The sequence below is a fragment of the Gavia stellata genome, chromosome 3 (assembly GCF_030936135.1).
Source record: "Gavia stellata isolate bGavSte3 chromosome 3, bGavSte3.hap2, whole genome shotgun sequence".
NCBI classification, from domain to species: Eukaryota; Metazoa; Chordata; class Aves; order Gaviiformes; family Gaviidae; genus Gavia; species Gavia stellata.
The window spans coordinates 4,630,769-4,644,064 of NC_082596.1; the positions used below are offsets into that span (position 1 = coordinate 4,630,769).

A 13,296-nucleotide genomic window follows, 5' to 3' on the forward strand; every position below is an offset into this window, starting at 1 on the left:
ACCAAAAGCTAGATTATGCTGTCCCCAGACCTACCCAGGCATCATCTCAGACAGTAAATAGTTGGCATGACCCAAATCCTTCCCAGAAGAGTATTAAAAATTAAACAGCATGACCAACTGCTAAGCCAGTGCTCAAGCCCGCACCCTGGTAACACCATTATTTCATGTACTAATAATGCATAGCCTTATTTTGAAAGCACAGATATTGACATCAGTTTTATATCAGCAGGTAAAATCTCTGACCTCACAGTGAAGAATTTCCCCCAATTTCTAGAAAACAACATCTTAGTACTTTATAAGACATCATGTTAAAGTAATTATGAAATTCAGCATCGGTAATTACCAAGTGGAGTGGTCCTGGTGGCGGGCTGGGTATTAAAAATAATTTTGCTGCAAATTCTTTTATGTGGTCCTCAACATCTAAATCCTTGAGAGGTCGCAGTTGCACTAGTAAGCTGAAATTGAATTATAGAAAATGATTTATAAATAGTAACATGCAAACAGAAAAAAAGCCTTTTTGCTGATAACCTAGAACTAAAAAAAATTATTAGGAGCAATGAAGCTATTATTCCAGCTAACTAATTTCTAATTTATTAGATACTTTAGCAACTCCATTTAATTTTAACGATGCTGCTGTGTCAGAAGCAGGGTGGTGGTGTTTTTTTTTCACTTCCATGCACAAAATACTGCTGCATCATATATATCAGAGGATGCAGATGGCACACTGGGTCTCAAGATGGCAAAGAAAACCTACAGGTGAGACGCAGCTAAAGGAAGTGTCTTCTAGAGATTGCCTGAGGAACAAAACACCCACAGCTGCACCACAGTGCCATGGTGTTTCTCCCATCCCAAGCATCAGACATCAGCTCTGGGATGGAAACAGCATCAGAGGAAAAAAGAAGTTGTAGACACAGGCTTAACTGCAGAGGAATGTGAAGCAAGAGCCATTATTTAGTGGAAGGCCTAGGCCTCCATGAACACTTCTCTTTGCTATTGTTCCTACCCATACCAAGAACAAATACAGTTGTGCAAACCTATCAAATGTTTCTATTTTAGAACTGTATTACCCTAGCTGTGTCAAAGCCACAAAGGTCATGCAGTTTATATATGCCAGATCAATTCATGAACATTTAAACATACACGATATTAAGACTGCAAACTGTTAAGTCCAACAGCATTTCTGAAATGTAGCAATTAAGAAGTTAGATATTTGTAGTCAGAAAGGGCATTTTGTTCAATGTAAGATTCACATGCATGTTTATAGCAAAAAAAAAAAAAGACCCCAAACCTTTACAAAATCAGAAATTTAAGCCTGCAAATCTATATATACAGAAACTAGGAACTTAGTATGGTTATATTCTCCCTTGAGATTTTATTTCAGTTTGCAGTTTTACTGGTTTCCTGCAGAAGAATGCTTGCTCTTCAGGAAGAAAGTGGTCTAGAAAGCAACTGAATAGGTCAAGAGGTGTATTAGTATCCAGGACATCATATTTGTGTATGGCATTTAGATTCCTGAATAAAAATATTCTGGCATATATTACTGAGCTTTCAATCGGATTAATGCGACATTTAAGTTTACCAAATTCACATTTGGAAACTGCCCTGGGCTGAGTACTAGGCTGTTACACATATCCACAAAAAGCCCATCAGCTATTTAGGGGCGCATAGGAAGCAGGGGGAGGGGAATTTAAGAATTATCAAAGAAAACCAGACAGTAAAGTCATCAATTTAAATAAATACGCTGTCACATTTAGTAACGCCTCAGATGTGGCTTCACAGCATAGGTAAACCTGCTTTTTTTTTTTGGTTGGTTCGTTAGGGTTTTTTTTTTTTTGAGACAAAAAGCACATATCAACACATCCAGTAAATGTTACAACAGAAACAACCTGACCCCGATGCTGAAAAAGCAGCAGATGTACTGAAAGCACAGTAAGAGCTCCCTAATCAGTACACTGTGCCCATTAATGCAACGTAATAGCAACTGACAGGTCTGCAGCGCAAATGTCTGCTGAAATAAATGAAGTAATCTCTGAAACATTAAAGCGGAGAGCTAAGGAGTTTATGAAGCTTCCATTACCTCTATTAACTGTCCACAGACAGATGTTTCAGAAAGCAAGAACATCTAAGAATAGGTCCTTTGTACTGCCTCAATGCTGTGAGCTATTTGCACACTTCCACTTTTTCCTCAAGGCAGCTGAAAGGACTAATACACAGGTTGGAAGATTTACTGTTTGAATGGAGCCTATTCATCCATCCAAGACGGGAGTTCATCCAGAAGGAGATTACTGCCAGGAATATTTCACTTTTCATGTAGTGTAACAGATTGAGGTAAAACTACTTGTGCAAAGTGCCAAAACCTCTCAATTTAAAACTGACCCTTTTCAAATAATGATGTAAATAATCCAACAGCCACAGTGTTGTGACACAGTCTAGATGCACATCTGCTCCATTCAAATTGTTCTGGATTTGGAAGCACTGTACACTAGTAGTATGTGAATTAGTTATAAAATAACTAATATAACTATAGTTATGACTACACAGAAGATGAAGACCTTTGTTACCATGATGAAAGTCTGCAAGTTCCCTTTGCAATTCAAAGCACCTACATGGATTTGTAGTTTGACATTGCCTCTCTATCTCAGTTTGTCTCAGCCTTCAGTTGTGATTTTTACCATACTCTGCCATTTGAAAAAGTTTAGGAACCCAGGTGTTATCTGGGAATGCTTATGACAATAAAATACTTTCGAGGACTCTTCTGAATGAAAACAAGTACCACCCCACCTATAAGCAATCCTGCACATTGCAGGTCCTGGAGAAAATAAGCTATGTGCAGCAGAATTCTGGAGGAAAATTAAATCATTTGCTGCAAAAAGGTCCTGAATGGAAGCAGAACCCCTTTAGATCCTACTTCAACATCAGGCCTTCATCAGCAATAACAAATAGCATTTTTCCACTAGTTCTAATGAGGAAAGGGCTATACACTAGAAGCTGGTAGACCTCAGACCACCTATAAGTGTTTTCAAATCCTCAGACTCGCAGAATGATTAATCAGTTGAAGCATCCTGCAAAACACCACTGAAGCATACCAAGGATACAAGTGCACTGTTGTGAACATGTTATTATTTGTTAAGTATACCAGGCACTACTACTTGAGTACACTCGGTCAACAAAAACATATAATTAGATTTTTAACCCATTGGCCACCTGATTACAGCTAAGGCATCCAAAATGACGATAACTCCGTTTCTGGTTTACAAGAAAACAATGTCAATGTTTTGTAATGTTACAAAAAGCTGAAACATCCCCCGCTGTACAGGGCACTACGCTCAAAATATATCATAGAGGTCTAATTGCTTGTATTCCATTCAGAATAGCCACACATCCCAGCAGCTGTTTCATGTCATGTGGAAAAATTTCAGTAACACAACCAAAACAAGGAAAAACGATACCTCTCCACCCCTTCCTTTCCCCCCCACTCAAGTATACTCTGGCACAGTAAAATACTTTTTCTAAAATTAAAAAAAAAAGAAAAAACAGAAGGGCAGACATTCTGAAATCATATATCAAATAGTATCAAGGAAAATACGTGGTGATTATGAGATTTAAAAAAAAATAAAAAAACACACACCACAAAAAAAGAAATCCGGAAGAAAATATCATGGAAACTTAATCAGTTGAGTTTCCAGCACAGTGGGAAAGGCCAGCACCAAATGCAGCTTTGTCATTTGCATTCCCCCTCTCCTGACAGTTACACACACTTGCATCTTACATCCAATGCAGCAGCAAAAAGGAGAGAGAAGAGCTGTGCAACTGTATGACAAATTCCCCTGTCAAATGACCAGGACAACAAGCAGTACTAACATGGAAGGCTACTGCCCTGTTGACAACTCCCCTATAATTATTCACATATTTACAAATCACTTAAAGCTTAGATGGTAGGTTACTGATAAATCTGAACTCCCCTCAAAAACCAGTACAGATTCAGCTTAAAGGGAAAAGCCATCCATAGTAGTTAGCTTGGACGTTAATGCTTTAAATAGGTGCAAAAAACTACTATGTATGATCAAGCAGAGATGTTTAATTATAACGTTTAAAATACCCACTCAGAGGCAGAAGTTTGCATCTCTAGAGAGTTAAGTCTACGTGGTTCCCGTCTGCTCTAAACAAATACGAGACCTAGAAGCATTTTTGTAACCTCTAGAATTTTCCACGGTTTTCCTGAACATTTTTCCACTTCTCCCTTAGCGGGCTATTTAAAAACTCATTTGCAAATTGACTGCTTCTCCAAGCTCAGAGATGTCTCACTTCAGAGAAGAGGTTACTCATTTATGAATATACTATATAAACCACCGATGACCACCATAACTGTAAAGCTGAATCTATACTATTTCCAACCCAGTGGAGAGCTAGTGTGTAGTGAGCCCTCATACAGGCTGAGTTCACAGTATAAAAGAAGCATGAATCCTATTATAAAGACTGGATATAAGCAGTAAAGCACCACAGCTCAGCTATATAGCTGCAAGAGTTACATAGGCAGATTAGCATTTACTTGAGATGTGAGGCTATAAAAAGGCAGCAATGAATCAGCTCCTGCAATACCAACAGCTGATGTAATTGACTTATACATAAGGAGTGGAAAAAGTGATCTAGGCAGGAAAGGAGAAAGGGAAACAAACATTTCCTTTTTATTTTACTGATCATCTTTATTTTGCACTAACCTGTGAATACCTAGTTTCCATCATGTTGAAGTCCCTTGTCCACATTAAATCCCTTTACTAATGTTTTGAAAGTGACAGAGCAGAGGTAGCACGAGCAGCATCAGTGGTGTGTTCACTCATACTTAAGGGCTCCCAGAGTGACTCATTTCTGATACCACAGCTTTTTTGGAGCCAACATCTGAATTGCCCAAGAGGAAAGCACTTATTTGTTCCTCCAGGGCTCTCTTCATCTAAACCAGGGAAAGCCAGTCACAGTGCTTCAACCAGATCCAAGCCTACATCATTGGGAAGAAGAGGTGCATGGGGTGGGGAAATGAGTGCTCAGGTCTCATTCTGGTACAAAGGCAGGTTAGGGGCTAGTGATGCACCTCAGCTAGCACCCAGAAAGCACTCCCTTGCTTGCTCATCTGCTCAGCATACCAACCACCGGCAGAACAAACTGGAAGATTCAAGCTCCAACCTAAAACCCTAACATCTTTCAATTTATGTCTAAGAGGCAAATACCTACAAAAGGAAAACACTTGACTTCAAATTTGACTCTAAAAAGCTTGACTGGAATTTAGTGAAAAAACCCTCTTCTGCCTTTGGACTACAGGTCTGCAAGCAAAGATTACCCAGAAATGTCCAATGTACAGAGATAGGCTCCTGATGCAAGGAGTTTTTAATCCACTTCAGAATAGAAGCACATAGATTTTAACAATAAAGCAACACATAACCTCCAAATAAGTTAAATTACTAAATAACAAGACAGACCCACATTCACTTATCTTTTAACTCCTCAATGTTGCTGTGTATTTGAGTGTTTCTAACCAGTGAAGCACTCTGTACACTAAGACCTTCTCTGCTAGTTCTACGACAGCCAAGTAACCACTGTACTCCCTCAAGTGACTTCGATTATTTAGTTAAAGAATAAGGTGTCATTAACTGCTTATGAGTACATATATTCACGTTCTTATGACATGTATTTAGTGCATTAGAAAGATTGTTTTGTGCTTTCAAAGCGATTTTCACCAGCGTGGCAAAATTACAGTTAACCCTCTTCCAAAAAACCCAAAACCTTTGAGAAATCTGTTCCCTGCAAATTAGTAATTTCTAGACTTACCAAAAACCTCAAAGAAAACTAAGACAACATCATAACTAATTTCCTTGATATTTAGAACTTGCGCTTACTGTCTGGGTAACATTCACATTACATTTCTTGTCTTCCTCTCCCACACATCTCACGCTACCATAACTTAAAACTAATGCCAGTTCTAGCATTATGCAGCTATCCTGACCACATCATGCAAATTCACGTATTAAAACCTGCACAGTTATTTCTAGGAGAAACACTGGATTTCCAGGATAGCAAGTCTTACCAAGAGAGACAATCCTTGAGGGCATTAAAATATGGATATCTGGATATAACACAAATAGCGAATGGTACAAAACAGAGAGGCATCTTCCCAGTCTGCGCAGATTCCCAATGGGCTGGCCCATTCGAGGAAATACAGCCATCCTGCAAGAAAACTACAGATTAATGTCCTTATGTTAATCATGAATTTATAGCTGACATTTTCTTGAGAACCCTAGAGATATGATACCCAATTCCCTCTAATTTTCAAGGGGATTTGGATGCCTATCGCCCTTAAGCTCTTCAGAAAAATGTCAGTCAGCCTAAAAGACTTAGACATACATATTAAGAAGAATTTCAGTGCAAAAGGTATTTCGAAAGAACACAGGGTACAACCTTCACCAAAAAAAAATCCAAGCGACAAAGTCCACTCCTAAACATTCAAAACTCCTAATTGAAATCCATAAAAGTTTTTCCTAACGCAATGCTGCTCCAATGTACTTAATTTAGAATGGCAATATAAAGTATGATTTCTTCTGTATTCCTACTAAGATAAAAACATAGCTGTTAACTAATTTCATAAATTAAACTTGACATTATTCTCAAAGTGTTTTGTTTTATTTTATACCTTTTAGTATGTTTTAATAAAAGCATGAGTTAAATAACATACTTGCATAGGCTGGTAGTACTGTGCAACAACACCGTATGTTCTGTTACCACAGACATCTGTGAAGACCAGGAAATGAATGTGGTCCTCTTTTGATTCAGAAGTTATATGAAGTCCTCCTGCAATGAAGGCAGAAACCTTTTTTTTTAAACTACAGCTGCTTGAAAAGCAACTGATGACAAATACTGCACATTTCCACTTAATTTCAAGAGAAATGTCTCATTTTAAGGGATTAAAATGCACATATACAGTCCATTTGATCTAAGGGTTGTTACAAAGGCTGTAAGCTGCACATTATTGAAGAAGCAAAAATATTATAGAATTATTCTGCATTTTAAGTGGCAAAATACAGTAGATGGGGTTTGTTCAATTTTTTTTTCCTTCAAGGTATTCATAAGGTCTGCAATAGTGACATGCATATTAAAATTTCTGCAGTTAAACCTGGAGGAAACCATAACTACTTCAGTTATATCTTAATACCAAATGAAAAGTGAAAGAGTACTCAGTCATTTTTGGGGAAAAAAAAAAAAAGAACTTTAAAAGTATGTGCACTTCACTCAAACCAAGATTCACCAATAAGGGCTAAAGTGACTTTCGGCTTCCCTCTCCTGCAGGTGTTGCAGCTACTGTCGCTAACAGATCCGTTTCATACAATATAGCCATACAGAGTAAGGGCACCCCATTCAGGTAACAGCTGCTTTCGTCACTGACCTGCTCACAAACGGACACATTTTTTATACCGTGAAATACAAAGAGATAGAGAAGATGATCATAAAAAAAATAATTGGCTGTACTATGGCTCAACAAATATATATTAAAACAGTTCTCATTAAGAAGTGTGAACCCTACCGTACCTGGGAAGCATAGCTGTGGCAAACCAATAAGATCAATGTCCTTAGGAACTGTAATATCTTCAGTGTCAGGTGCTTTCTGCTCCCCATTGAGACTTTTGACATTTTCGATCTTCGGTCTCTCTTTTTTCTTTCGGAACGACCGCCGTTTACTTTTATTCAAGTTATTACCAGCATTAATCACCTGAATGTCATCTCTGCTTATAAATGGAGGCACAAATACAGAAAGAACTTCTGGATCAAGGGGAGGAAGACTTTTGGGTTTTCTTTGAGTACCCTATTAAAACAAAAAATACAAACAAAGAACCACTAAGTTGACACTCATCCTGATAGTATTTTTAAACCATTTTTAGCCCTGTTTTCTCTCTAGCCCTAAAATTGTGCATTTAGAATACATTTTTTCTTCTTTCTAAATAATTAATTTTTCCTTCTAATTTCTTGCTTTACATATGTTAATGCAAGGGGAATACTCTGTGCACTTTCAGTAGGCAAAGAATCATTCTTCATCTTGCAAAATGCACCATATCAATATTATGCCTTTGGCACAAGAAAACTAACAACTATCAAATACGATATTTCCTCCTTTGAAGTGTTAGGATATACTTAAGCTATACTGAAAACAAACACTGGTAGTAAGAGAAACCAGACAACAAATAAACGTAAACAAAGAAAAACAGCTCAACTCCCTAGATAAGTCTTTGTTTAACTTTAGGAAAAGCTACACCTTAACCCAGAATAACCGCTACAGGAAAAAAAAACAAAAACCCAACAAAACAAACAAAAAACCCCACACAAGCTTTCACAAGACAACTTTTAACTTTATAAGGCAATTAAGAAAGTATAATTAAAAACCATTACTGTTACAATAAACACAATTTTAAGACACTGTACAACACGAAGCCATGAAAATTTCTCCGTATACTGATGACTAAGTGGAACAGGCATCCCAAGAGCATGTACGAAATTATAACATTTTTTAGTAGGCAGCTTTGTAAAGTACTACTGCACTGAAAGTCCTTGCTGCCTTGCTGTGAAAAACCTGTGGAACAAGTGACCAGGAGAGGAGATTTCCTTGTACTTGGGAGCACTTTTTGTATTCTTGGCCATACAGTAGAGACAAGCAGCTGCATTTTCAATTACTTCACTGCAATTTTAATTCTTCCTGCAAGGTCAAAACAGCAAGTAAAAGCTTTGTTTAGTCAACGGATGTTTGGAAACAGGAAAAGCGAGCCTCACTGTGGCTAAAAAGCTGTTTCGTTTTCAGCTTTTTGCTGACCGATTCAAAGATGGATGAAGCATACATGCTGCTTTTACCTTCAGACATGATGCATCGGTATTACTTGTATTTGAGATATTCCTTGAGAATCAGTGCTGGCCTGTCTCATCATTTCCCTACTTTTTAAAATTGCTACAACATACAAAGCTCTATTGCTTCACTGAAGCCAATCTTCCACTGTCCAAACTTTGGAACAGAAAATCTCGGCTTATTTGGAAATAGATGAGTCTACCAGTAGGTCGTCTTCACATTTGAGCATCATAGGAAAAATGAGAAGGAATACTTACCTTCATGATATATAAGTTACTGTATCTTAAGCTCCACCATATTCTATAACAGGATACTTGAAAGAAAGTACTTCAATAAAAATAAGAAGTGAAAAAAACCTCTTTTAATGAACACACAGAGTCTGAGCTAGAAATAAGAGTGGAAAAGATAAAAGTTCAGATAAGTATCTACTGGGCTATTCAAAAGATAGCAATGACTTTAAAAAGCACGTTACAAATTGGGGTACTGAGTGCCGTATCCTGCCATGCTAAAAACTTCAAGTGTCATTTTCCTTAGCTGGCAGCTGACATCCATTTCAAGTGAAGAAACTGGAAACGCAGATAAATCCAACATGATCACTCTCAAAATAACATGCAGCTAAACATTTCAGAAGGAAATTACGAATTAAGGCTCAGCCCTGAGGCTGTTATGCAAGAAAAACACAGACCTACTCAAACAGTGGCAATCTTAACTTGGCAGATTTGCCCTGCAGAGGTTTTCATACAAAGTTGCTTTGACAGGGCAATCCCTGACTTAAACTGAAGGCATCTCTGTGCTACAAAGTGCTGGATGACAGCCAGCGATTTAATAGCCTCACAGCATAACAGCTTCTAAAATGGCAGGTCCTTGATGTCTTGAGCTACAACAGAGGCATTAAACACCTTTTTTTTTCCCCCCACAGAGCAGCACTGTCAGCACTGTTGCTGACCCAGTGACTCAGTCATCAGCATTCCAGGCAGCTCATATTAACGTCTACGGCCAAAGTCATATTTTCTTAACCTTTCAGTTCAGGGATAGTGAATAGGCAGCAACAGGACAATATTCACTTGTTTCTAGTATTCTTTGAACATTTTATGTTCTCTGCTTCTACTGTTATGTCGTCATTTTGAAATGCTTCTCTTCTGTCGCTCTTTACTATCAAATGTCCTTGCATCATATATAGCGTCTTATAAACACTAATGCCTTTTTTTTTCCTGTAATTCTGCAAGATTCCAGAAGTCAGGGATTTTATTCCATCGCCGTTTACTAATTATGTTCCTGTAACAATGGTGCTGTATAGGACACAGATAAGAGACAGACTTTTTACAATGACCGCACTATTTTAGACAGAAACAAGAAGCAGCGTGTGGAAACCACAGATCGGAGTGTGATCTCAGCTATGTGGTGTTTCCTGGATCTCATTCTCCTCTTCCCATCACTGAAGAAGTTAATTTCATTTTGAAATTATGAAATGCATGAAAGAGCTGGCTTCTTAAAGGAATAATCAGGCAGGGAAAAGTATGAAGCCTTAGAAAAATTAGGTTGGAAAGCACCTCTGGAGGTTCTAGTGCAACCCCTTGCTCAAAGCAGTGATAATTTGTTAAGTTAGATCAGGTTGCTCTGGGTTTCATCCAGCCAAGTTTCAGAAATCCCTTAAGAAGGGGATTCTTCGCCCCTTGCGCTCCAGCCCTCATATAGCTTAGCTTCTTCTGGTCTTACTCCCATTTGTCAGCAGTTCTCCGGAATCAAGGTACCCAAATGTGGGACAGTGTTCCAGATGTGACCTCAAGAGTGTTGAGTAATAACAATAATAGTAATAATCCCTTCCCTTCACCCGTGAGCTACGGTCCTGATAATGCAGGCCGTTACACAGTTACTTTTCACTGCCACAAGCGCACACTGCTGACTAATGCTCAACTTGATCACACTTCATTTCTTTCGCACAACTTGACACCCAGGGGGGGCATTTACGGAAGAAGGGAAAAATCGGTTTGGTGGTTATGTCTGCAATAACAGGGCCAGAAAGCATGATGCAGACACTGTAAGAGACAAGATCTGTACCGCTGACTGTGGTAGGTAGATATGGAACCCAACGATGAGGCTGATAGGAGGACCCGAGACAGCTCGCAGACAGCTTGCACATCATACTTGCCATATCGAAATGCAGCTATATGGCTGAAGATAACTTAGGGGAAAGAAGTCTTATCAAAGATGGCTGTATGATCTTCACTATTGTACATCTCATTCCTACAAAATACACACTAAAATGCTAAAAAAAGTCATCTCTAGCTGAAAATAGCAGCCTTTAATCTCTTCAAATTGAAATCTTACAGTGACAATTATCTTGGAAATATGGATAACTGATGGATGACAGCCCAGAAACTTCAGTTTCATGAGCTTCAGTGCAAAACTACCCTTTTTTCCTGGAATCCCCATCAACAACAGGTCAGTCATGTAAGACTTTTCTTACTTTGGGAGTAGGTTTTATCATGTTCCTGCTGACTTCATTGACTTTATTACTCCATATTGCAATAAAGTTCATAATGCAGAAAGATACTTTCAAGACCAAGATATGAAGCACTATCAAGATTTTTACCCTGCTGTTTCATCTGTAAATATCATCAGACGTCCACTACTTCCCATTGAAAGGTTCTTATTTTCTGTCAATAAGGTCTCTTCTTTCTACATTCACTGAAATTAGACACAAAACATATTCCACCATTTCCTCATGTAGATAGTGCTGCAGAAGGAAAAGGAAGTCGAGTAAATCTATAAACTCGCCCTAAGACAGCGACTGAAATCCCTGTGGTGTAACCGCTTCCAGGGACATTACTATAGTTAATATTGACAAGCGTAGGGACTAGTTTCCTTTCTGACACTCCATTTTATACCTTAAGCAAAGAAACAATCCAAAACCTGTAGTGTGATCGGAATATCAGAATGACTTCTACCTTTTGTAGCCAATTTCTTATTTGTTGTTCTACAGGGTTTTTTTGGAAGCAATGAGATCAAACTGAGCAGACTGGAATGAAGAAGAAATTCCCCTTCTTTTGGGTTTACTTCTCAGGCAGGTGCCAAAACAACACATACACACTGATTTCAAAAGCCTGGTGGTGACATTTATGGCACAACTATTTCCCCAATTTGAATGTATACATGAATGTGATGCTGGAATTTGAACCTCTGCTTAGCCAGTATCACTTAAGAAGCTGACATCAGCAAAAGCCGTCTCCTGAGCGAGTGAGCAGCAACAACTTGAACAAAGACTTCTTTATCTAATGCTATTAGAGCATGCAATCAAATTCAAGTTCAAGCAAGACAACCGAGATCCCTGGGAGCAGTTTGGCTTTTCAGCACGTGCTGGCACCACCGCTACTCCCACAGCGCGGCGGCTCATAGGTATCTAACAAAACCATCCGCACGTTTTAACAAAGCAAAATCAGGAAGAGGACTTTAATTGTTAACTCACATGTGAAGTGGCTATAGTCATAAACAAATTATAAACCACATATTCAAAGCAGAAACCAACCCATCAACTTCTGACGTATATGAATTGCTGGGATTGCGCCAAATTCAGAGCACTACGATTTAGTACCAGGATTTAGACCTCGTGTTGTCCTAAGGATACAAGTTTCCAGGCTTTATTCCCCTATCTTCAGCTTTTATCTCCAACAGAAGATGGGAAATGGGATATCATCCAGTAAAGGCTATGCACTGATCAAGCATTTTGCTGTTCCTGCTTATATAAAGCTAGACTGCATTCTTCATCTAAGCTCAGACCTTTGAAAAAGTGTAATTACTTAACACCACTACCAAACTACCCCCACTTCGCTGATGATCGCCTGTCAAAACAAGTTTTCTCTAAAGTATTTCAGCTCCAGCCAACGATAACAGCAACAAGGCAACCCAATAGTTTTACTCCAGTCTGTACGGGGCAGAGAGGCCCGGCCAAGGAGGAGCTGACCTGGCTCCGACTCCGGTCAGACCTCCGAGCAAAGAACCGCGCTGACAGAAGCCGCCCCACAGACCCGCCGGGGCACCCCCGAGCCCGCCCGCCTCGCGCTCCCTCACCGCGCCGACTCCCCTCTCACCTGGAGGAGCGCCTTCACCCGCTCCCTGGGCACGCCGACCAGCAGGCAGATCTCCAGCAGGCCCGAGGGCAGCACGTCCTCCATGGCACAGCGGGGCAGGGCCGGCCGGGACACGGGCTGCGGCGGCTCCTTCCCGCAAGGCCGCTCGGCGCCTCCCCGCGGGCCGGACCGGGCGGGCGCCGGGGGGGAAACACCCGCCCCCTCACACAGGCGAACGCGCACACGGTAGCCCGCCCTTCAAGGTAGCGCACGCTTTGATTGGCTGCCTTTCCCGTCGCTCTGAGGACCTGCGGCAAATCAGAACGGCAGCACGTGGCCGCCACGGCCTCGCGG

General features: G+C 39.8%; 1 protein-coding gene across 1 annotated transcript in view; it reads right to left on the reverse strand.

Moving 5' to 3' along the window:
- DENND3 (DENN domain containing 3) overlaps window positions 1-13,067 on the reverse strand; it is a 41,284-nt gene extending 28,217 nt beyond the window's left edge. The window contains 5 exon segments of the mRNA XM_059836385.1: window positions 344-455; window positions 6,077-6,216; window positions 6,722-6,837; window positions 7,573-7,846; window positions 12,964-13,067. Of these exon segments, the coding sequence (XP_059692368.1) occupies window positions 344-455; window positions 6,077-6,216; window positions 6,722-6,837; window positions 7,573-7,846; window positions 12,964-13,047 (726 nt within the window). The 5' untranslated portion in view covers window positions 13,048-13,067.
- Between the last annotated feature and the right edge of the window lie 229 nt (window positions 13,068-13,296).